The sequence below is a fragment of the Solanum dulcamara genome, chromosome 1, assembly GCF_947179165.1.
Source record: "Solanum dulcamara chromosome 1, daSolDulc1.2, whole genome shotgun sequence".
Lineage (NCBI taxonomy): Eukaryota > Viridiplantae > Streptophyta > Magnoliopsida > Solanales > Solanaceae > Solanum > Solanum dulcamara.
The window spans coordinates 16,124,892-16,150,665 of NC_077237.1; the positions used below are offsets into that span (position 1 = coordinate 16,124,892).

At 36.1% G+C, this 25,774-nt stretch overlaps 1 protein-coding gene across 1 annotated transcript; it reads right to left on the reverse strand.

Moving 5' to 3' along the window:
• Positions 1-20,953: 20,953 nt before the first annotated feature.
• Positions 20,954-23,635, reverse strand: LOC129887417 (putative late blight resistance protein homolog R1C-3). Its single transcript, XM_055962513.1, has one exon. It carries the CDS (start codon positions 23,544-23,546, stop codon positions 21,231-21,233), a length of 2,316 nt encoding a protein of 771 aa, XP_055818488.1. The 5' UTR covers positions 23,547-23,635; the 3' UTR covers positions 20,954-21,230.
• Between the last annotated feature and the right edge of the window lie 2,139 nt (positions 23,636-25,774).

A 25,774-nucleotide genomic window follows, 5' to 3' on the forward strand; every position in this document is an offset into this window, starting at 1 on the left:
CCTCCCCCTTCCTAGTCCTCGTGTGTTCATACCCAACACTTTCTTTTTGACTGGTAATTTTGGTTCTCTTTGTATTTAATTTGCAGTTTTTGTGATGTCAACATTATGAATGATGAATGCTATGCCTTTGTATCTACTATATTTCTTCTTGTCTTTTATGCTTGTGTATTCATGTTAAGTATTGTCCCAGTGGCTATGAATTTGCTCAAATTGCATGTATGCTTGCTTGGTTTACTTTTATTTTTTTATGATGTCAAAAGGGGAAGAATGTATTGATACAGGTTAAATTAGTTCTATTCTCGGGATTAGGTCACATTGATAGGGGGAATGTGTGACCAGAATTATAATCAATAGGGGAAACAAGCTGATATAGTTTATCATCAAAAAGGGGGAAAATGTTATATTTTAAAGTTTTAATGATTTAAAAAATTATGAAATCTGGTAAAGAGACTTGATCCCTCAAGTGATGGTTGTCCAGTACGAGTCAATGGATATAGCTGCCACACTTGTTGTGGTAGGTGGACACAAAGCTTACTAGGTTTTCTTTTTCATCCTATATTGGATACTTTGACAAGAAACAACCTAGTTTTTGCAATCAAAAATATTCAAAGCAAAATCCATTTTTCTCCAGGAAGAACGTTACTCAACTTAACTAGGGACCTGATCAAGTGTTGTTGTGTCTTTTGTTGTATTTGAGTATTCCGTCATGTGCTCTTACATTGTAATATTTATTCCTATGATATAAAGGAACTTAGATCATTTCAATTGTATCTTTGTGAAGTTGAGTTCATGGCTAGAATTACCAGTGGTGTGTTTGATTGAAGTTTATGTTAACTAGAGGTAGTTAATATAGAGGATAATAGAGTTATTGTTTAGTTCTGTCTTGTAATAGAGGTGTTACAAGTTGTAGGGTTAAAGAGTTTAATCCATTTGCGATTACTGGAGTCTATAGTCATAAGTTGCTTAAAGATAGTGGAAGTTGTTGAGAAATCTTGTGGGACAAGTCGTGTTTTTCCCTTCCCTTGAGCAAGAGGTTTTCACATAAACATTCTTGTTCATTACTTTAAGCTTTTTGTTCTTCACTGTTCGTAATATTGTCAGGGGACCTAATTCCTTTACTTGTGGTAAATTCATATAAGTCAACACGACGAAAAAGGATCATTGAAGGAGGTTACTTATCATTTAATTGCATAACTTGTGTTTCAAATGGACTGATCATCAATTTTTAGCTGTTCAAATGATTTGATAACTTATGCTTAGCAGGGCATATATTCTTTGTAGATAAAAAGCATAACTTGTGGAATATTATGATGTAAAAATATAAATTTAAACCTCGCGGAAAAGTATTTGTCTTGAGGGACAAAAATTAAAGATCAACACAAAATAGAAGCAAGATTGCAATGAACCGTTAGTCATATAAAAAGATGCAGACAAACGTACTAGATTTAAGCAGCAATTCTTGCTTGGCTTCCAAAAAAAATGTAAATTATATGCTACTATGGGAAATATCTGACAAAATCATAATCAATAAAACATTAGTATTTGACTAACTAAAGTTGTAATATCATCATATAAAATGTAGAATGAGTAGTTAATAGTATATTGCAACTATCTTGACTAGGACTCAGGCATGGCTTTTTTCAGCGAGTATATTGAGTTGATATGCTCTATTGAAACTCTTTTTGGGTACTATTCTATCGAGACTCCATCTCTCCTCTCTTCTGTTCACCTGATCAGAATGATCCACGAGTGCTGGAAATGATTCAACTTTACCATTTTGGTCTGAATATAACAGATGGATCCCTAACTTCTTTACTGTTTTTTCTTTGGCCTCCTCGAAGATTTCCATCTTTTCTCCGCCTTTCATCTGGCCTCCAAAAGGTTCTTGTAAGTAAGATATGTAAAGAACACATGATAGTTCTGCATGTCCAGCACGTATTTCATAATCATAATGCCAGTGGAATCTTGAATACATTTTTCCAACAATGCCAATGCTCAGGCCACGCGGATGGAAACCTCTTGAAGAGGGTGTGTTGACACCCTTGCGAACACACCAGACTATCATTCCTAAAAACCTATACTCCATATGTGTGGGCATAGTGAAGTAGATAGACGAAGATGTTACTTGATTGCTGCACCAATCTAGAAGCTCATTGCTTTGGAGATAAATTTCTAAGTACTGTTTCATAAGAAAAAGAAACAAGATCACCAATACGATAGGAGGGAGAGGGGGAGAAAGAGAAAGAAAGAATGAAGAGAGACTAACCGGTAGAGAAGGTCCACTAAAGAAGCCTTCGTTGAACGGATTCTGCAGAGAAGTACATTTAAGCATGTTGATCCGCCTTATAGAAGGGAGGTTGTCCAACCCTGTAATGTGGACCAACTTCTTGCAATTTGCAATTTCAAAAGTATGAAGATATACCAAATTTGATACTGACGGAAGTGTTTGAAGATTCTCAGAGTCATTCAAAAGCAAGTACGTCAAGAATCGTAACTTAGAAAAATCAAAGGGTAGACAGAGGAAATTGTTGCAACTCAAATCTAAATATCTCAAGGAGGTTAAACTCCCAATATCCCTAGGAATATCAGCCTCGGAGAAACCACAATATCTAAGGACTAAAGTTGAAAGAAAACTCGGCAAGGATTGTATGTGATGGACTCTTTGTTAGAAAATGAGATTTTCTATATAGTCTTTTAGTCTAATAGTGTCCTCTATTAAATATTTTGTTTGGTTTGTAAAGGAAAGGTAATCCTTGTTTTATGGAATTTGTTTTGTAAGTGCTTGACTAGGTACTCTACTTACTTTTTTTTCAAAAGGCTTTTATAGCTATGTGTCTAAGCCTTATGTAATATGTTATTTTTGAATGAAAAGAAGTTCCGTAAAAACCTTATTTCTCTTATAAGTTTAAGAGTATAACAGTGGTATCAGAGCCCTTCTTCTTGAGGGATCTGTGAAGGTAAGAAACTAAGGTTTTCTCCAGTTCTTCTAGGGTGATAGCTGAGCAGCAGTAACATGGCATCCAACAACTTCTTGGGTGCAGGCACTCCTATGTTTACAGGAGAAAATTATCACATATGGGTGATAAAGATGAAGGCTTATCTCAAAGCTCTTAGTCTATGGGAAACAATAGAAAGTGAAGATGATCCTCCTCCACTTGGACCAAATCCAAAAGTTGCACAAATGAAGATTTATGAAGATTCAAAGTCAAGGAAACCAAAGGCTCTCACATGTCTTCATTCAACACTTTCAGATGTGATTTTTACAAGAATAATGACTTGTGAAACACCTAAAGAAGCATGGGAGAAGCTAAAAGAGGAATTCGATGGAAGTGAGAGTGAAGGCTGTCAAACTCTTAACTCTCAAAAAAGAATTTGAGATGTTAAGGATGAAAGAAGGAGATTCTGTGAAAGAGTATTTTGCCAAACTTATGGAAATTGTAAACAAAATAAGGTTGTTTGGTGAAACCTTTCCAGATTCAAAAGTGGTGGACAAGATGATGATAAGCTTACCAGCAAGGTTCGAGTCCAAGATTTCAGCAATAGAGGAATCTTGTGATTTGAAGACTTTATCGGTTGCAGAACTAATCAGCAAGTTGCAAGCCCAAGAACAAAGATCAAGTATAAGAGGTGGAGAAGTAGCAGAAGTGGCATTTCAGGCACAACATAAAGGCAAGCAGCCTATGAAGGACAATAGAAGGATGGAAGGAGATAAAGTAGTAAAGGGAAAACCATGGAAGGAATCTTCAAAGAAAGGGAAGTTTCCACCTTGCAACCACGGTAAAAGAACCAATCATCAAAAAAAAGACTGTTGGTTCAAAGGAAAGCCATCCATTCAATGTAGATTCTGTAAAAAGATGGGTCATATTGAGAAAAATTGGAGGGCCAAGCAGAATCAGCTACAACAACATCATGCGCAGCAGGCAAATTTTGTTGAAAAGTCGGAAAAGGAAAAAGAAAGCTTGTTTATGGCTTCTCATGAAGAAAACACAAGAAACAAATCCTCATGGTTCATAGACAGTGGATGTACGAGTCATATGTCGCACAATGAGCTCTTGTTTCACACACTTGACAAGTCGTTCAAAGTTAAAGTTAGGATGGGAAATGGTGAAACAGTCGATGCACATGGAAAGGGTTCAGTTGCCTTTCAAACTATACAAGGTACAAAGTTTATATATGATGTGTTGTATGTTCCTTGTTTAGCATGTAACTTGTTAAGTGTGGCTCAAATGATGTCGAAAGGTTGTTCCTTAATTTTTAAGGGCAAACATTGTTTGGTTTTTGACTCAAAAGATAATTTGATTGTTAAAGTACAAATGGTGGATAAATCTTTACCTTTAGATGGGAAGTTTGATAATGCAAATTTTGCAAGTATGGATGAGTCATGGTTGTGGCACAAAAGATATGGGCATTTTAACTATGCTACTTTAAAGTCTATGTATGAGAAAGGCTTGACTAAAGAGTTACCTAAGATCTCACTATCTAAAGAAGTTTGTGAGGCATGTCAGATGGGTAAGGTACATAGGAAATCATTTCCTAAAAGTGCTACCTGGAGGGCAACTGAAAAACTTGAATTAGTTCACACTGATATATGTGGACCTATGCAGACATCATCTTTAGGACAAAATAAATATTTTGTTCTCTTTATTGATGACTTAACAAGGATGACTTGGGTATATTTTTTGAGTAACAAGTCCCAAGTATTTTCAATTTTTAAGAAATTTAAAGCTTTTGTTGAAAGACAAAGTGGTTGTAAGCTGAAGTCTTTGAGATCGGACAATGGTGGTGAATACACTTCAAATGAGTTCAATAAGTATTGTGAAGATATGGGGATTGATCACAAGTTGACAGTAAATTATTCACCCGAACAAAATGGAGTCTCGGAGAGGAAGAACAGGACTGTTGTTGAAATGGCTAGATGTTTGTTGCTTGAATAGAAACTACAGCAAAGGTTTTGGGCAGAAGCTGTTTATACTTCAGTATATCTGTTAAATAGGCTGCCAACTAAAGCTGTGGATAAAAAAACTCCTATTGAGGCTCGGAGTGGAACAAAACCATCTGCCAAGCACTTAAAAATCTTTGGTTCGATTTGCTATTCTCATGTTCCTTCAGTCAAAAGAAGCAAACTTGAACCGAAAGGTGAATTGGGATCTTTATTGGTTATTCATCGCAAGCCAAAGGTTATAGAGTTTTCAGCTTGCAAACAAAAAGTATTTCCATCATAAGAGATGTTGTAGTAGATGAGCATGCTTATTGAAATTGGGATAAGGAGCAAATTGAGAAAGATAATGCAGATTTTCAGAACTTGCATCCGCTTCCTGAAATCCAATCATTTGGCTCTGAAAATTTGGAAAAAGATGAAGAATCAGATGGGGAATCCTCACTTGATTCGCCCATTTTGAAAACAAAGTCCCTTTTTGAGATATATGAAAGATGTAATGTTGCAATCTCAGAACCAAATAGCTATCAAGAAGCATAAAGACATGAAGTTTGGATTGAAGCTATGAAGGAGGAGATTGGTATGATAGAGAAGAATGACACTTGGAAGTTGGTTGATAAACCCAAAGACAGAAATGTAATAGGGGTGAAATGGGTTTATCGAACCAAACTTAATCCAGATGGTTCAGTTTATAAATACAAGGCAAGGCTTGTTGTGAAAGGTTATGCACAAGTTGCAGGTCTGGATTATGGAGACACATTTGCACCAGTTGCACGACATGATACAATAAGGCTTCTATTTGCTTTGGCAGCTCAATCAAATTGGAAATTGTATCATTTGGATGTGAAATCAGCATTCTTAAATGGACAGCTGCAGGAGGAGATTTATATCGACCAACCAGAAGGATTTCAAGTTGCAGGAATGGAGGATAAAATCTACAAGCTACATAAGGCATTGTATGGATTAAAGCAAGCTCCTCGAGCCTAGTACAGTAAGATTGATTCTCATCTTATTTATTGTGGCTTCAAGAGAAGTGAAAATGAAGCCACTTTATATGTGAAGAAGGATAAAGGAGGAGATGTTCTTTTGGTGTCACTCTATGTTGATGATCTTCTGTTAACAGGAAGCAATGAAGCTATGATGAATCAATTCAAGCAAGAAATGGAGACCAAGTTTGAAATGCTAGATTTGGGTGAAATGAATTACTTTCTGGGAATGGAGATTCATCAAGCTACAGATGGAATCTTCATTTCACAGAGAAAATATGCATGGGATATTCTTAAAAGATTCAAGATGGAGAGATGCAAGCATGTATCGACCCCACTAGTTCATAATGAAAAGATTTCGAAATTTGAAGGAGGTGATAGGGCTGATCGTGCAGTTTATAGAAGTCTAATAGGTAGTTTGTTGTATTTGACAGCAACAAGACCTGATCTCATGTTTGCAACAAGTCTTCTGTCGAGATTTATGCATACTCCAAGTCAAGTTCATCTTGGTGTCGCTAAGCGAACGTTGAGGTATATCAAGGGAACTGTTGATTTTGGTATTTGGTTTAAAAAGGAAGAGCAAGGGAAATTGATGGGTTATTCAGATAGTGATTGGGCAGGAAGCATTGATGATATGAAAAGCACTTCTAGATATGCTTTTACACTTGGTTCAGGCATGTTCTCATGGAATTCAAAAAAGCAAGAGGTGGTAGCTCAATCTTCTGCAGAAGCTGAATACATCGCCGCTGCTGGTGCAACTAATCAAGTTCTATGGTTAAGAAAGATTCTATGTGATCTGGAGCAAAATGACATTGAAGCTACTGTCATTAAGGTTGACAGCAAGTCAGCAATATCTATGGCCAAATATCCAATTTAACATGGTCGTAGCAAGCATATAAATGTGAAGTTTCATGCTATCAGACAAGCAGAGAAGGATGGCGAAGTTAAACTTGTTCATTGCAGCTCAGATCAGCAGATTGCAGACATCATGACCAAGGCTCTTCCTAGGGGAAAATTTGAAGTTCTAAGGGCTAAGCTGGGAGTATCCAAGAAAAATCTCAAGGAGGAGTGTTAGAAAATGATATTTTCTAGATAGTTTTTTAGTCTAATAGTGTCCTCTATTAAATATTATGTTTGGTTTGTAAAGGAAAGGTAATCCTTGTTTTATGGAATTTGTTTTGTAAGTGCTTGACTAGGTACTCTACTTAATTTTTTTTCAAAAGGCTTATATAGCTATGTGTCTAAGCCTTATGTAATATGCTATTTTTGAATGAAAAGAAGTTCTGTAAAAACCTTATTTCTCTTATAAGTTTAAGAGTCTTAACACTCTTCTTGGAGAAAAACTCCTTTTGGCCTCTAAATATTTACCTCCCACTGACAAAGTTACGAGATTTCGTAGCATTTCAACCGATCCAGGCAATTCTTTTATACCCGTATCACTTGCACCAAGATATTTCAGACATCGCATATATCCAAGGTCAACCGGCAGTGTTTGTAAAGATGAGCACCAACGAATGCCCAAGGATCGAAGGGATTTTAGATGACACATGCTGCTCGGAAGATCCGTAAGCTTTTTGCAACCAGAAAAATCTAGATCAATTAGTCTGTTCAAATTTCCAATTGATTCATGGATCGCCTTAAGACTTGAGCAATCACGAAACCACAATCTCTCAAGACTTTGTGAACCATTGAAGTTGGGAGTTCTTAGTCGCTTACAGTAAGAGAGATCCAGCTTCTTCAGACTTTTACAGCACTAAAAGTAAACAAAATATAATTTCAAGTAAGATCATCTTTCATTCAGTTGCAATAACAGTACACATGAAATAGCAGAATTGAGTAACGAACCTGCAAATTCAAACAAAATTCTTGGATATTACTTTCCTGCATATCTAGAACGACAAGTTTCTCAGCTGGAAAATTTGATGGTATATATTTTAAAGAACACTTTTGCCAAGACAACCATCTGAGTTCCATGGACAACAGCTCAAAGTCTCCACTAATATCCAATTCATCGATTTTAAGCACCCTCAGATTTTTCATTTTTTTAAATGCTTTGATGCTCAGGTTCGCACCTCTTAATGCCCATGGATCTACCATCAATACTTCTACCTTTTCAGAACCCTGTAGTTCAATAAATGGAAAAATATCCTTGGACCATGTTTAGTTCCAGAAATTAAGAGAGAGATATATGATTTAAACAAACTGATGGTCAAAGAATGTGAATACATTATGTATCAAGAAAAGTTACACATTAGAGCCAATCATCCAACTAGACGTCAAAGAATTTAAAATTTCTCGAACAGCTAAGATGAGACTCTCTCAAATACTAGCTAACAACTGTGTATAATGAGAAATAATATCAAAAGAATAAAAAAGTATAAACAAAGAGGACAAATAACTTCCAGAAACTTGAAAATAGTACCAATAAAAGATGGACCATACGTTAGACTATATTTAAGAGAATATTTTAGTAATATAGCTCTTGAAATAATAATGTAAATGTTCCATAAATGCCTTGGCAACACTTTTATAAAGTTGTCATGCCTTATTTCATTGAGCAAGACTAATTTATGATATCAGATACAAGCATAGAAATTCAATAAGAACATATTTAAACAAAATAAGCAAGATAAAATGACGAAGTGCAAAAAAAGAAAACAAGAGTTAAACATCTTTGAGTAACTACTCTTGGAAATGCGCCTACTACCATAAGTATATTACTTATTTAGAATTTAATAAGAAATGTGTATCAGCAAACTGATTTAGGTAATAGTTAAGTGAACTTTTATTTGATAATCTTGTCTATGACAGTTTGAGAGTTTAGACAATACTAAATGCTCATTTCAAGTAACAGTGGCTGGCAAGCATCTAGAGATAATTTACTAACCAGAGAAGGAGCAAAAATGAATTGAATTCCTGTGGTGTCAACAGAAATTATAAGCAACTGACTATCAAATTAAATTGAAAAAAGGTATAACCAAGATAAAGATAAAGAAGTTACTGGCTTTTTTTTCTTGTAGTACATCTCGGACTTCTTGAGGGTTGAACAATCTACTCCGTTTTCCAGGGTCTCGAGGTGATTCCATGCGAACGATTTCTCTTCCCATATCCCGCACTAGATCATGCATCACCAAACGACGCCCATCCCTTTGGAGCAAGTGTCTTTCGACTAAAGTTGCAATTGCACTCTCAGAATAAAAACCACATGCATTTAGTGTTTTGGTAACTTCATCCATGAAAAATCCATGGAAAGCGCACGCAATATCAAGGAAAACACTCTGAGTATCACCATCAAGTCTATCAAAGCTTAACTTGAGAATCTTTTGAATGTCACCATGAGGAATTGCTCTTAATTTCTTGAATTCGTACTTCCATTTTTCTAAGGATCTTCCATGCAAATGTGACCCCAATGTCACAAGAGCTAATGGTAGACCACCCGAATATTTGATTATGTCTTGTGCAAGCTCAACATATCCATGAGGTGGAAAAAGACTATTAAAAGCATGGAGACTAAAAAGTTGCAGAGCTTCATTGTCATTTAATAGCTCGACCTCGTATCTCTCATTTTCTCTAAGCCTGTTAGAAAATGAGATTTTCTAGATAGTTTTTTAGTCTAATAGTGTTCTCTTTTAAATATTATGTTTGGTTTGTAAAGGAAGGGTAATCCTTGTTTTATGGAATTTGTTTTGTAAGTGGTTGGATAGGTATAGACTCTACTTACTTTTTGAAAAAGCTTATATAGCTATATGTATTCAAGCCTTATGTAAGATGTCATATGAAGGTAAAATCTGTTGCTAAACCTTATTTTTTCTTATCTGTTTAAAAATCTAACAGTGGTATCAAGAGCCCTTCTTCTTGAGGGATCTGTGAAGGCAAGAAAGCCAAGGTTTTCTCCAGTTCTTCTAAGGTGAGCTGAGCAGTGAGCAGCAGTAACATGGCATCCAACAGCTTCTTGGGTGCAGGCCATCCTATGTTTACAGGAGAAAATTATCACATATGGGTGATAAAGATGAAGGCTTATTTCAAAGCTCTTAGTCTATGGGAAACAATTGAAAGAGAAAATGATCCTCCTCCACTTGGACCAAATCCAACAGTTGCACAAATGAAGATTTATGAAGATGCGAAGTCAAGGAAACCAAAGGCTCTCACATGTCTTCATTCAGCACTTTCAGATGTGATTTTCACAAGAATAATGACTTGTGAAACACCTAAAGAAGCATGGGATAAGTTAAAAGAGGAGTTCGATGGAAGTGATAGAGTGAAGGCTATCAAACTCTTAACTCTCAAAAGAGAATTTGAGATGTTAATGATGAAAGAAGGAGATACTGTGAAAGAGTATTCTGCCAAACTTGTGGAAGTTGTAAACAAAATAAGGTTGTTTGGTGAAATCTTTCCAGATTCAAAGGTGGTGGAGAAGATGATGATAAGCTTACCAGCAAGGTTCGAGTCCAAGATTTCAGCAATAGAGGAATCTTGTGATTTAAAGACTTTATCAGTTGCAGAACTGATCAGCAAGTTGCAAGCCCAAGAACAAAGATCAAGCATAAGAGATGGAGAAGTAGCAGAAATGGCATTTCAGGCACAACATAAAGGCAAGCAGCTTGTGAAGGACAATAGAAGGATGGAAGGAGATAAAGTAGCAAAGGGAAAACCATGGAAGGAATCTTCAAAGAAAGGGAAGTTTCCACCTTCCAGCCACTGTAAAAGAACCAATCATCATGAAAAAGACTGCTGGTTCAAAGGAAAGCCATCCATTCAATGTAGATTTTGTAAAAAGATGGGTCATATTGAGAAAAATTGCAGGGTCAAGCAGAATCAGCCACAACAACATCATGCGCAGCAGGCAAATTTTGTTGAAGAGTCGGAAAAGGAAGAAGAAAGCTTGTTTATGGCTTCTCACGAAGAAAACACAAGCAACAAATCCTCATGGTTCATAGACAGTGGATGTACGAGTCATATGTCACACAATGAGCTCTTGTTTCACACACTTGACAAGTCGTTCAAAGCTAAAGTTAGGATGGGAAATGGTGAAACAGTCGATGCACATAGAAAGGGTTCAGTTGCCTTTCAAACTACACAAGGTACAAAGTTTATACATGATGTGTTGTATGTTCCTTGTTTAGCATGTAACTTGTTAAGTGTGGCTCAAATGATGTCGAAAGGTTGTTCCTTAATTTTTAAGGGCAAACATTGTTTGGTTTTTGACTCAAAAGATAGTTTGATTGTTAAAGTAGATATGGTGGATAAATCTTTTCCTTTAGATGGGAAGTTTGATAATGCAAATTTTGCAAGTATGGATGAGTCATGGTTGTGGCACAAAAGATATGGGCATTTTAACTATGCTACTTTAAAGTCTATGTATGAGAAAGACTTGACTAAAGAGTTACCTGAGATCTCACTGTCTAAAGAAGTCAGTGAGGCATGTCAGATGGGTAAGGTACACAGAAAATCATTTCCTAAAAGTGCTACCTGGAGGGCAACTGAAAAACTTGAATTAGTTCATACTGATGTGTGTGGACCTATGCAGACATCATCTTTAGGACAAAATAAATATTTTGTTCTCTTTATTGATGACTTAACAAGGATGACTTGGGTATATTTTTTGAGTAACAAGTCCCAAGTATTTTCAGGTTTTAAGAAATTTAAAGCTTTTGTTGAAAGACAAAGTGGTTGTAAGCTGAAGTCTTTGAGATCGGACAATGGTGGTGAATACACTTCAAATGAGTTCAATAAGTATTGTGAAGATATGGGGATTGATCACAAGTTGACAGTAAGTTATTCACCCGAACAAAATGGAGTCTCGGAGAGGAAAAACAGGACTGTTGTTGAAATGGCTAGATGTTTGTTGCTTGAAAAGAAAATACCGCAAAGCTTTTGGGCAGAAACTGTTTATACTTCAGTATATCTTTTAAATAGGTTGGCAACTAAAGTTGTGGATAAGAAAACTCCTATTGAGGCTTGGAGTGGAATAAAACCATCTGCCAAGCACTTAAAAATCTTTGGTTCGATTTGCTATTCTCATGTTCCTTCAGTCAAAAGAAGCAAACTTGAACCGAAAGGTGAATTGGGGATCTTTATTGGTTATTCATCGCAAGCCAAAGGTTATAGAGTTTTCAGCTTGCAAACAAAAAGTATTTCCATCAGAAGAGATGTTGTAGTAGATGAGCATGCTTTTTGGAACTGGGATAAGGAGCAAATTGAGAAAGATAATGCAGATTTTCAGAACTTGCGTCCGCTGCCTGAAATCCAATCATTTGGCGCTGAAAATTTGGAAAAAGATGAAGAATCAGATGGGGAATCCTCACTTGATTCGCCCATTTTGAAAACAAAGTCCCTTTCTGAGATATATGAAAGATGTAATGTTGCAATCTCAGAGCCAAATAGCTATCAAGAAGCATCAAGACATGAAGTTTGGATTGAAGCTATGAAGGAGGAGATTGGTATGATACAGAAGAATGATACTTGGAAGCTGGTTGATAAACCAAAAGAAAGAAATGTAATAGGGGTGAAATGGGTTTATCGAACCAAACTTAATCCAGATGGTTCAGTTTATAAATACAAGGCAAGGCTTGTTGTGAAAGGTTATGCGCAAGTTGCAGGTCTGGATTATGGAGACACATTTGCACCAGTTGCACGACATGATACAATAAGGCTTCTATTTGCTTTGGCAGCTCAATCAAATTGGAAATTGTATCATTTGGATGTGAAATCAGCATTCTTAAATGGACAGCTGCAGGAGGAGATTTATATCGACCAACCAGAAGGATTTCAAGTTACAGGAATGGAGGATAAAATCTACAAGCTACATAAGGCATTGTATGGATTAAAGCAGGCTCCTCGTGTCTGGTACAGTAAGATTGATTCTCATCTTATTTATTGTGGCTTCAAGAGAAGTGAAAATGAAGCCACTTTATATGTGAAGAAGGCTAAAAGAGGAGATGTGCTTTTGGTGTCACTCTATGTTGATGATCTTCTGTTAACAGGAAGCAATGAAGCTATGATAAATCAATTCAAGCAAGAAATGGAGACCAAGTTTGAAATGTCTGATTTGGGTGAAATGAATTACTTTCTGGGAATGGAGATTCGTCAAGCTACAAATGGAATCTTCATTTCACAGAGAAAATATGCATGGGATATTCTTAAAAGATTCAAGATGGAGAGATGCAAGCCTGTATCGACCCCACTAGTTCACAATGAAAAGATTTCGAAGTTTGAAGGAGGTGATAGGGCTGATCCTGCAGTTTATAGAAGTTTAATAGGTAGTTTGCTGTATTTGACAGCAACAAGACCTGATCTCATGTTCGCAGCAAGTCTTCTGTCGAGATTTATGCATGCTCCGAGTCAAGTTCATCTTGGCGTCGCTAAGCGAACGTTGAGGTATCTCAAGGGAACTGCTGATTTTGGTATTTGGTTTAAAAAGGAAGAGCAAGGGAAATTGATGGGTTATTCAGATAGTGATTGGGCAGGAAGCACTGATGATATGAAAAGTACTTCTGGATATGCTTTTACACTTGGTTCAGGCATGTTCTCATGGAATTCAAAGAAGCAAGAGGTGGTAGCTCAATCTTCTGCAGAAGCTGAATACATCGCCGCTGCTGGTGCAACTAATCAAGCTCTATGGTTAAGAAAGATTCTCTGTGATCTGGAGCAAAATGACATTGAAGCTACTGTCATTAAGGTTGACAACAAGTCAGCAATATCTATAGCCAAAAATCCAGTGCAACATGGTCGTAGCAAGCATATAAATGTGAAGTTTCACGCTATCAGACAAGCAGAGAAGGATGGCGAAGTTAAACTTGTTCATTGCAGCTCAGATCAGCAGATTGCAGACATCATGACCAAGGCTCTTCCTAAGGGAAAATTTGAAGTTCTAAGGTCTAAGCTGGGAGTATCCAAGAAAAATCTCAAGGAGGAGTGTTAGAAAATGATATTTTCTAGATAGTTTTTTAGTCTAATAGTGTTCTCTTTTAAATATTATGTTTGGTTTGTAAAGGAAGGGTAATCCTTGTTTTATGGAATTTGTTTTGTAAGTGGTTGGATAGGTATAGACTCTACTTACTTTTTGAAAAAGCTTATATAGCTATATGTATTCAAGCCTTATGTAAGATGTCATATGAATGTAAAATCTGTTGCTAAACCTTATTTTTTCTTATCTGTTTAAAAATCTAACAAAGCCCACATAACAAATGCCTGTCTCGGGTTGTAATAATTATTAAACTACCCGAACCAAACCAACTTTTTTCTCTTGCTAAGGATTCTAATTGTCTTACATTGTCCACATCATCAAGAACAATTAGAACCTTCTTTGACCCAAGTCTTGCTTTGATTAGATTGACACCTTCAGCAACACTGCTAACTTTGACATCCTTAGTTTTGAGAATCTGATGTAGTAGTTTTTCTTGTAGCTTAACTAGACCCAATTCTTCAACTTTAGATCCAACATTTGAAAGGAAGAAACTAGTATCAAAGTGTCGAAATATTCAGTTGTAGATAGCTTTTGCTAGAGTTGTTTTTCCAATTCCACCGACGCCATATATACCAACTATAAGAACTTCATCTATACATCCACTTTGCAATAACAACTCTATATCTCCGACACGAGAATCTACTCCAACAGGGTGCCAAGCAACATCTAGAAGTGTCTGGTTGGCCTCTTGTAGGACTTGTTTTATAATACTTTCAATAAATTTCGATTCATTCCTACAGTTTTTTTTAGCAAAAACAGAAGTTAAAAGAAAAAATAAGCAAATAAAACTTCGATGTTTGAAGAAATTTGATGGACAAATCAAAATCAATGGCCAACACATAACAGAGTGGGATGCAGCTAAGTAGTGTCACAATTTGACCCATTAGGAACTTGACAGGGAAATAAAGCTTGAAGGAGTAACATAGATGACTTACCTCTTCATACAGGATATTTTAGAGAATGAATTTAATTAGTATATACTGATCTTTTTACACTATTTGTAAATTCTAACTTGAGATAGCAGGTTAATTGTTATTTTTAGCAGATTATCAATTAATACTTAACAAGAAATTGACCTATAATTATCTTATAAGTCACTTATAAATTCTAACTTAAAACTCTTTAAAGGGTATTTATACGTAAACATCCATAAAAAGTTGGAATTTATAATCTCAAGGCAAGTTGCGTGCAACATGTGATGTGACAGTGTAAAAATTAATGTATATAACTTAGAGCTGGTTTGGGCTAGCAGATCATAACTGGCTAATAAGTTTTTAGTGTTACAATTATTTTTAGGTACTGAAACTAATTTCATAGATAAATAATTATGTATTTGAATAAAAAGGTTGAAATCGATAATAAGCGAATACTTAATAGGTTCAATTTAAAAGTGCTAAAAAAATTCTTTTGATAAAATGATAAAATACCCTTAAAATTTTCACACAAAAATAAAAAAATATTGATTTGTACACGAATATATCTTCAAGGAAAGAAGGAACAATGAACATGAAGTAGAGAGAAAGTTATGGATTTGTTTTGAAAACGTATTTTGAGAATTAATAAATATATATTAAGAATAAAATAGCAAAAAAACTGGGTTAAACTAAACTGATTAACTTATTTTTTTTGGCTGCTAACCTAAACACTCTGATTTTTTATTTGACAAATATTTAATGAGTTTAAAAATATTTTATTCATATTGGATTTCACTTGTTTAACCAAGAATCTACAAAGTTTACTCTTTTGAAAAGGATTTTTTAAATTTCATATCCAATCAAACGACTTTTAACTTAAATTGAGACAGAGAAAGTAGTAAATAAGGCAATTTGATGAAGAAATTGTACCCGTTAGCAACATTTGGCAAGTGCCATCCAGATAAGTTAGCAGCTTGGGTCAGTGCAGCTGTCCATTCGTTCAATCTTTGAGCGCCAAATGATGATTTGCCATGTCTAGCCAAAGCTTCACCATAGCACCCAGTTTGCTTGCGCACATGACAAGGATCAACATCATAGAAAATAGGCAAAACAACCTGCTTTAACTTCTCTTTGCATTCAAGAATTTTGACATGTTCTTCAAGACACCAACTAGAGGATGTTAATAAACTGTATTGGAAAATATTAAACAGTAACAGAAACTTCTGAAAATAATAAAAATAGAATCTGAAAATATTAATGCAGAAACAGAATCGAGCCCACTGAGTGCACAGTGTGTCCTTAAGGAAATTATTCCCCTCAAAGTACCCGAGGTTTTTGGAATCTTTCCTCCCAGGATAGAACGATTACTCACCAAAGTAGAGGTACTGCAAATCTTTGATGACAGCGAACCACTTGAAGGATGTATATCACACGATTTTAGGAAGTGCAGAAAGAAGAAGAAGAAGATGGTATGTTCAGAATTTCGTATGGAACATTCTGAAGATTTTACAGATATATATAGACTGTTGATACCTTTTCAGAAAAGGCACCTGTTGGGAAAAGGTTTGCCTGTTGAGAAGGTTTGCAACTTTTCGGACAAGGTTGCAACCATTCAAAAATCCGTTGGAAAAAACGGAGGGAAATTTAAATTAATCCGGGAAGAAACGGGTCACGGGTCGCGGGTCAGGATTTTTTTCACTTAATTAATTAATTAAATAAATAATATTAATTAATTAAAAATTTAAAGAAAATTTGGTCCAAAAAGATTATCAATCAATCATATCAATTGACCAAATCCAAATCCAAATCCAAATCCAAATCCAAATCCAAATCCAAATCCAAATCCGAAGCCGAAGCCGAAGCCGAAGCCGAAGCCGAAGCCGAAGCCGAAGCCGAAGCCGAAGCCGAAGCCGAAGCCGAAGCCGAAGCCGAAGCCGAAGCCGAGCCGAGCCGAGCGAGCGAGCGACGACGACGGCGCGAGGGGAGACCCTCTTCTTGACCCTTTAGCAACATGAAGGAGTGCTTCTATTTTTAAATAGGAGACTTTTCATTTCCACCACCTATGTGGGACCAAAGCTTATTTAATAAAATAAGAGAGAACATATCATTTCCTCTCCACTTCTTTTTCCCTCAATTTCCCATTCAACCTATCAATTAAACCCAACAATCCCCCACATGAATGGGGAATGTCTACAAGATAAAGGAATGCACGGATAAGTGTGTGATATACAAGCGAAGATTAATTGCATCTGGATAAGTAGGTTTCCCTTTGAACTTTCCATAGTGAACTTATATAGGATATACTCGATCAATCGGTAGATGCGATATCTTTGAACCGTCGAACTTTGTTGTATAACTAGACAACATAAGTCACACAATCAATCATCAACCATCTATGGTTCTCACGGTTGTGTTCGTTTCAGCCATGAACACCGCCTGGTTTCGTGAATGCATAGAGAATGGGCCTTTACTGTCATTCCCCTTGAAGCGGCTTATACTTCACATTCACATAGGTGATTTCTAAACGTGTAGTCTTATAGACACACTATCTAGTTATTTTCCGTCAGATTTAGATAATCATTAAAAAACCTTTAAAGCTTTATTAACTCATTAAAAGCCTTAAGGTTTTATCCTTTGTTTCTGAACATTGTCATCATCACGAGAATGGGTTGAGTTATTTGACAATGTTGAACCGTCAATCATAACTTTGTTTGATCTCTTTGAACCTAGTTCTTGGGATCTCCAGTCTACTAGGTAGAGTTACCGCCATGTTGACTTGTCCTAGGCCTTAACCCCATTCCCCTCGATGATCTTTCAACAGCCTCTCTAGATAAGCCTTTTGTTAGTGGATCCGATATATTATCTCTTGACTTTACGTAGTCAATAGTGATAACACCACTAGAGAGTAGTTGTCTAACAGTATTGTGTCGCCGTCGAATGTGACGCGATTTTCCATTATACATAACATTTCCTGCCCTCCCTATTGCCGCTTGGCTATCACAATGTATACATATGGGTGCCAAAGGTTTGGGCCAAAATGGAATATCTTCCAAAAAATTTCGAAGCCATTCAGCTTCTTCACCAGCCTTGTCTAAAGCTATAAATTCAGACTCCATTGTAGAGCAGGCGATGCATGTCTGTTTTGATGATTTCCAAGACCCTGCTCCTCCACCAACGGTGAAAACATATCCACTTGTGGATTTAACTTCAGATGATCCGGTGATCCAGTTTGCATCACTATATCCCTCAATTACTGAGGGATATTTATTATAATGCAAAGCATAGTTTTGGGTGTGTTTCAAATACCCCAAGACTCGTTTCATTGCCATCCAATGAGTTTGATTAGGATTATTCGTGAATCGACTCAACTTGCTAATAGCACATGCTATATCTGGTCGTGTACAATTCATAATATACATCAAACTTCCCAAAACTCGTGCATAGTCCAATTGTGAGTCACTTTTACCTTCGTTCTTTTGAAGTGCAAAACTTACATCAATTGGAGTTTTTGCAACATTGAAATTTAAATATTTAAACTTATCAAGTATATTTTCAATATAATGTGATTGTGATAATGCTAGACCTTGTGGAGTTTTATGGATCCTAATTCCTAAGATTAAGTCATCAACCCCTAAGTCTTTCATGTCAAATTTGCTAGCAAGCATACGCTTCGTAGCATTTATATTGGCAATGTCTTTACTCATTATCAACATGTCATCAACATATAAACAAACAATGACTTCATGATTTGGAGTATTTTTAATGTAAACATATTTGTCACACTCATTAATCTTAAATCCATTTGCCAACATTGTTTGGTCAAATTTTGCATGCCATTGTTTAGGTGCTTGTTTAAGTCCATAAAGTGACTTAACAAGTTTGCACACTTTCCTTTCTTTACCTGGAACTATGAAACCCTCAGGTTGTTCCATGTAAATTTCTTCCTCCAATTCTCCATTTAAGAAAGCCGTCTTAACATCCATTTGATGAATTTCAAGACCATATACAGCTGCAAGTGCCACTAACACCCGAATAGATGTTATTCTTGTTACCGGCGAGTATGTGTCAAAGTAATCAAGACCTTCTTTTTGTCTATAACCTTTGACCACAAGTCTTGCCTTATATTTATCAATAGTGCCATCAGCTTTCATTTTCCTTTTAAATATCCATTTTGATCCTAAAGGTTTATTTCCAGGAGGAAGATCAACCAATTCCCATGTATGGTTATTCAAAATTGATTGAATCTCACTATTGATTGCCTCTTTCCAAAATGATGAATCAGAAGAAGACATTGCAGCTTTAAATGTTTGAGGCTCATTTTCAAGCAAGAATGTCACAAAATCTGATCCAAAGGAAGTAGATATCTTTTGACGTTTGCTACGCCTTGGATCCTCTTCGGATGGTTTACTTTCCTTTTGAACTTCTCTTGGTCGTTTAGATCTTTCACTTGAGGATTCACTTTTAGTTTTATACGGATAAATATTTTCAAAAAATTCAGCATTATCTGATTCAATTACCGTATTAACATTAATTTCAGGATTGTCCGATTTGTGAACCAAAAATCGACAAGCTTTGCTGTTTGTAGCATAGCCAATAAAAACACAATCCACGGTCTTTGGTCCGATTTTTACCCTTTTGGGCAAAGGAACTTGGACCTTTGCTAAACACCCCCACACTTTGAAGTATTTCAAGTTGGGTTTTCTTCCTTTCCATAGTTCATATGGAATAGTTTGTGTTTTGCTGTGGGGTACTCTGTTGAGTATTCGATTAGCTGTAAGGATAGCTTCCCCCCACAAGTTCTGCGGTAAACCGGAACTTATTAATAAAGCATTCATCATTTCTTTTAATGTTCGGTTTTTCCTTTCAGCAACTCCATTTGATTGAGGTGTGTAGGGGGCAGTAGTTTGATGAATAATTCCATATTCTAAACATATCTTTTCAAAAGGAGATTCGTATTCTCCACCCCTATCACTTCTAATCATTTTTATCTTTTTATTCAATTGATTTTCTACTTCGTTCTTGTATTGCTTAAATGCATCAATTGCTTCATCCTTACTATTAAGCAAATATACATAACAATATCGAGTGCAATCATCAATAAAAGTTATAAAATACTTCTTTCCACCACGAGTTGGTGTAGACTTCATATCACAAATGTCTGTGTGAATCAATTCTAAGGGACTAGAATTCCGTTCAATAGATTTATAAGGATGCTTAGCATACTTAGATTCAACACATACTTGACATTTTGATTTATTGCAATCAAAGTTAGGCAATATATTTAAATTAATCAGTTTTCGCAAGGTTTTATGATTGACATGTCCTAAACGTGAATGCCATAAATTATTTGACTCAAGTAAATAAGAAGAAGCTTGAACTTTATTATCATCAACAACCATTACATTTAGTTTGAAAAGACCCTCAGTGAGGTAGCCTTTTCCTAGATACATTTCATTCTTACTGACAACTACTTTGTCTGAAACTAGAACACACTTGAATCCATTCTTGATAAGAAGGCCGGCAGACACCAAATTCTTTCGCATTTCTGGAACATGATACACCTTGTTCAGCGTCACCACCTTGCCGGATGTCATTTTCAGAAATACTCTCCCATATCCTTCAATCTTTGCAGTTGCAGAATTTCCCATATAGATCGTCGCATCAGGTGCTGCAGGGGAATAAGTAGAGAATGCTTCTCGGACTGCACACACATGCGAAGTAGCTCCTGAATCAAGCCACCATTCTTTGGGATTACCTACTAGGTTGCATTCTGATAGCATTGCACACAGATCATCAATAGCTTCTTTATTTTCCACCATATTGGCTTGTCCCTTTCTCTTGTCCTTAGAAAAGGGACAGTTGCAGCTTAAAAGCTTTATTAATTCAAACCTAATCGATATCCTCATTTCCAGGATATCTCATTTGTGAATTAATAAAGCTTAAATATGTTTAGTCAAATAACTTAGGGATCAAAAGATTTCCCAAAAATGAATTTGGAGTCCACAAATGCCATTCTCCGAACCAAAGTAAGCATTTCAACAATTTTTTCCTTGCAGCAGCATTATTAGATTGAAACATATGCATCAATCCATCACGAAGAAATACATTTCAGCAAACTACAGAACTAAAAAGATAGAAGAATCCTCCGGACATTAGCTTGTTGATGATCAATAGCTAACATGAAAACTATACAGAATGAAGCAGCATATGAGAACGATCCTTCCATTTGTTTAACCATGTATGCTATAGCTATAACAAAGAACAAAAATAACAGAACATTACAAAAAATTGCTCAAGCATATAATGTACAGAATAATGCAAAGATAATTGAAAAACTCTTCAGAAGGCAAGACAATAACAATCGTTTTCCATATGATCATATGGAACAACTCTGCTGTTGAACTGGCTTGTCATCAGCTTCCGTAGTCCTAGGATATAAGAACTTGGAGACTGTTGCATCCTGTGGTCTCCTCTATTTCTTTTTTAATATTCATAGCTGAAACTCCAAGAGAGTCCCTGCAGTTAACCAATTCAATGAGTTGCAGTGTTGGAATATCAACAAAGCTAGGAGGGATCTCCTTGAAGTAGCGACAATATTTTACAACTAGCTTCTCAAGTAAGGGAAAAGATGCCTCTGAAGCATTCCATTCTTCCATCGGCACAATGTCTAATGACAAGTATTTGAGTGCTGGAAACTCAACATTTCTGACGTCCCAACAGTGCCCTGATTCCCCCAAAGGAAATCCCCCTTCTAATCTGAGACTCTCAAGCTTCCGCAATCTTGCAATGTTTGAAACCATTTCTTCCGTCAAGAAACAGCCAACAAGGCACAGACGCCTAAGATTTGAAGGGAAGACAAAATAGCTCTCCCATCCAACTGAATCCCAGAATTCCGTCAAAGATAACACCAGAGAAAGAGAATGAAGGCGAGTATGAACTTCCGGAATGGGAAACAAAGGATATTCAGGTACATATTTAACGCGGAGGCTAAGTTTTTCAAGATTTGGGAACCTCCACCAGAACCTTGGATTCATATTAGTCAAGGGTATACTATTCAGAAACATCCCCGGAAACATTGGATTCATATTATTCAAGGGTATACAGCAAGTGTGAAATGTCTTCAAGTTCTCCAGCATTGTTGGTGAAGATTCTTCAAGAATTCCTTGGTCATTGTCTTCCCATACAAAGGAAAAACGGCCTATATTCACATGTCTTAGCTTCGTCATTTCCCATAAAGTAGCAGCCTTTAGGTGTAACTTCTTTCTTGAACGGAGCTGTAGAGTTTGGAGATCATGTAGGTGTGATATCCACTTGAATTCAAATTGCTCGACATATAGTGCAAGGTACCTCAACTGAGTTAGCGACTTCATAGCAGTAGCCCATGAATTTGGCAATTCCACATCCAACAAATGCAATACCCGAACAAATCTTAATTTAACTAGTAAATGTAATGGATTTGACCAGTTATTCCATGTATTGAATTTTGGATGAGCAATGAACTCCAAAGAATTTGTTTCCTTGGAATTGAGCATTGGAATCTTATCAAGCTGATATTCAGAATCATCTAATTGTTTAACAAGATCATCATGAATATAAATGCATAACCGTGAGTCCTTGGAATATTGCAAATGTTGATATGGATTGTATGGCATTGCAAGCTGCATAAACTTTTCTTCTGTAAGTTTTCTCAAACAAAACTCACGCACTACATCATGAAGTATACAACTTTCTATGTCACCATCGATTTTCCTTTCAGAAACTATTACAAGGCTTCTATTAAGTAGATCGTTCAAGCAAACTCTAGATGCTTCTTCCATGTTCTCTGTTTCGGCATTCAATACAAACTCTTCAGCCATCCACAACTTGAGCAAATCAGAAACTGGAATCTTATGGTCTTCCGGAAACAATCCCATGTAAAGAAGACAAGGCTTTAAGTGGTTTTCTAAATGGTCATAACTTGATTGAATTACCTTCATACTCTGCTCTCCTAAAGCAAGGGAACTTAAGTCATTTGCAACCTCATGCCAAAAAGAGGCTTCTCTTTCCTTTTTCCCAAGAATCCCAGCAATCACGACAATCACAAGAGGCAGACCCTTACAAATTTTTACAATTTGTAGCCCTACTTCCAGTAGATCTGGCGGACAAAACTCTCCTCTAAATACTTTCTTCTGCAATAATTCCCAACTCTCTTCTGGTGTTAGAAATCTAAGAGAATAAGGATCACTGCAGTGCTGAAGATGCTTAGCTACTTGTTCAATTCGAGTTGTGACAATTACTCTACTTCCATTTTCCCCTTGAGGGAAACATATTCCCAAATCTTCAAATGCCTTAACTTCCCAAATATCATCTAATACAATGAGGTATCTTCTGCCTATTAGACTTTTGCGCAACATGTCAGCTATGTCATCATCTTCATTGATTTCTCTACGTGTTGCTTGTTTAAAAATCTCAGCCAACAACTTCTTCCTATTATATGCTTGGAAAACAGTACACCATACTTTAACATCAAAGCGATTAATAATAGAGGGATTGTTGTATACCTTCCTTGCTAAAGTTGTTTTACCAAGTCCCGCCATTCCAAAGATCGAGATAACATCTAGCTCCTTTATTCCTCCAATCAATCTCTCCATTATGCTTTCCGCATCTTTCTCAAAGCCCACGACTTCCTCCTCAAGTAATGGAAAACTACGTTTGGTGGAAGGGCGTGCAGAAGAAACAGTTTCTTTTTCACAAACAACCTCCATGTCAATTGTTGAAAACTATGCTTGGTGTCTTTCACAATTCTGGAAGCAACAATCTATCTGCCATAGAGTTAATATCTCTGTTGCAGCGTCACCTATCATAAAAGGAAACAACATTAACAATCTTCATAATTTAGAAAAAACCACAACTAATGAACCAATGTCACATGTAAAGTCTCGTGTTTTTTTTTTTATGCCACCTTTGACACATCACCTAGTGTTTTTGTCTCCCATAAGATTTGAATCTTTGTGTTCTGAAGGCCATCAAATATATCATATGTAAATTAAGGCGCTAGTTTTCTGCAGAGACACAATAAATATTCGAATCAAAGAAGAAGAAAATCCTAAAAAGAAAAGAAAAATAGGGAAAAAAGTTCATTCTTACTTTCAAGCGAGAAATCAGCCAACAAAAAGTTGGAAAGTAGTTAAGTTAGAGTAAACGGTGTATTATTAGAGAAATTACATACATCTTCTTCTTCATCAGTGAGGGAATATATAAGAATTTAACTACATTTATTGAATATCCAAAATTAGTTTTGTTAGATCTACATTTAAATTGTTCCTTCATTTTCAACGATAGAAAATGTCAACGCCTTTGTTCCTTACTCCCAATGTTTCAATAATGTATGTGTGTTGCTCTTTTTTTTATATACCTTTGTAGATGGTGAAAGTGGCGGCGGCGCAATTATCGAGTTTCGTTAGTCTGACTTGTACCTATTTGAAATGGAGTACTACTCTTGCTGCAGCTTGTCACTCGGCTGCATAATTGGAGTCCCGTGCATTTTGCACCACTTATTATCACTCTATATTAGTATTTCATTTTATTTTAATTATTATTTTGCAAAATTATGAATTATTGCACTCACTAAAATAATATATTTTAAAATATATATATATTGTTGTGTCTGTTTTATCTAGGTCTTATAGTATCTGACCTTATTGCTTTCAGTACTAGGAAGTCTATTTCGAATCGGTTTCCGCTTACGTCATTCATCGATTTTCCTCAGAAAATAAGAAGAAGAAGCTTGGTAGCTTAGAAGAATTGTGAGCATACAATGTGTAAATAAAAAGTATGGAATCCCCAATTCAGATAACCACTAGGTTATTTATAGATAGGCTTTAGGGAACAACTTATGTAAGATTGTGGTATTCTACTTAGCCACAAACTCTGCAATTTCGTACAGACCAATGAAAATCTCGTCCTATCTTTATCTACTCCTATCGTTGTCTTCACATTCAAAGCTAAATGGGCTATGCTTGTGAGATATCAGTGCGGTGATGTTACTTCTTGAATTTTTTCAAACTCAGTTGCATTCATTTTTTGGTCCGGAGATGCTAGTAAATGCTTCTTAAGCGGATTGTTGTCTTCACATCCAAAGCTAAACCTCCGAAGCTAAATGGTCTATACGATCCAAGTCTATACCCCAATCGAGAATCGGTGCTCGAAATCACAAGTGATTCCAAGCTAACCCTTAGCATAGCATATCTAAACAAAACTCATGAAAATTGAAGCGGAAACTTAAACACATATTTAACATAAAACTAAATAAAGAAAATTAAGAGATCAATGAGACTACATCCAATGTCTGAATAAAGCCTCAACTATCCAGAATGAAAGAAATAATTATGTCGGGACATAGGCCCTAGCTACATCAAATCAAATGACAAAACAAAGAAAGTCTAACTAAAATCAATCCATGGAGTACTCGAATGGGAAGGACTCACCAACTGCTAATTGGAAGTGCTACAATCTTACTAGCCACGAGTTTGAGGACGAACGTCTAAATCTACATCATAAAAAGATGCAACACAGAGAAAAGTATGTGGTCATTACATGGAATATAATGATTACATAAGGAACACTAAACATAATGATAACAAGTGACAATGAACCATGAGAGTGAAATAAAGTTTCAAAAGTCATAACCATAATGAAAAGACTGAAAAGACACCCTGTAGTTAGTACATAAGTGTCACGATCCGAACTAGGGCCTAGCCCGTGACACGGCGATTAGAATCCCGAGGGACCCCAATCAAGCCTCTAATCATATCATACAAGAGCATACATAAGATAAATGAAGTAAATAAGCAAGATCAAGATACGAAAACAACATCTCAATAAAAGCATAAGTCTCGAAATGAGAAAGCGATGACATAGACTCTTACTATCTAACATGCCTCTACTAACTCGATGGGGGCATAAGACAAGCTCCTAGCTCACCCAATGTCAT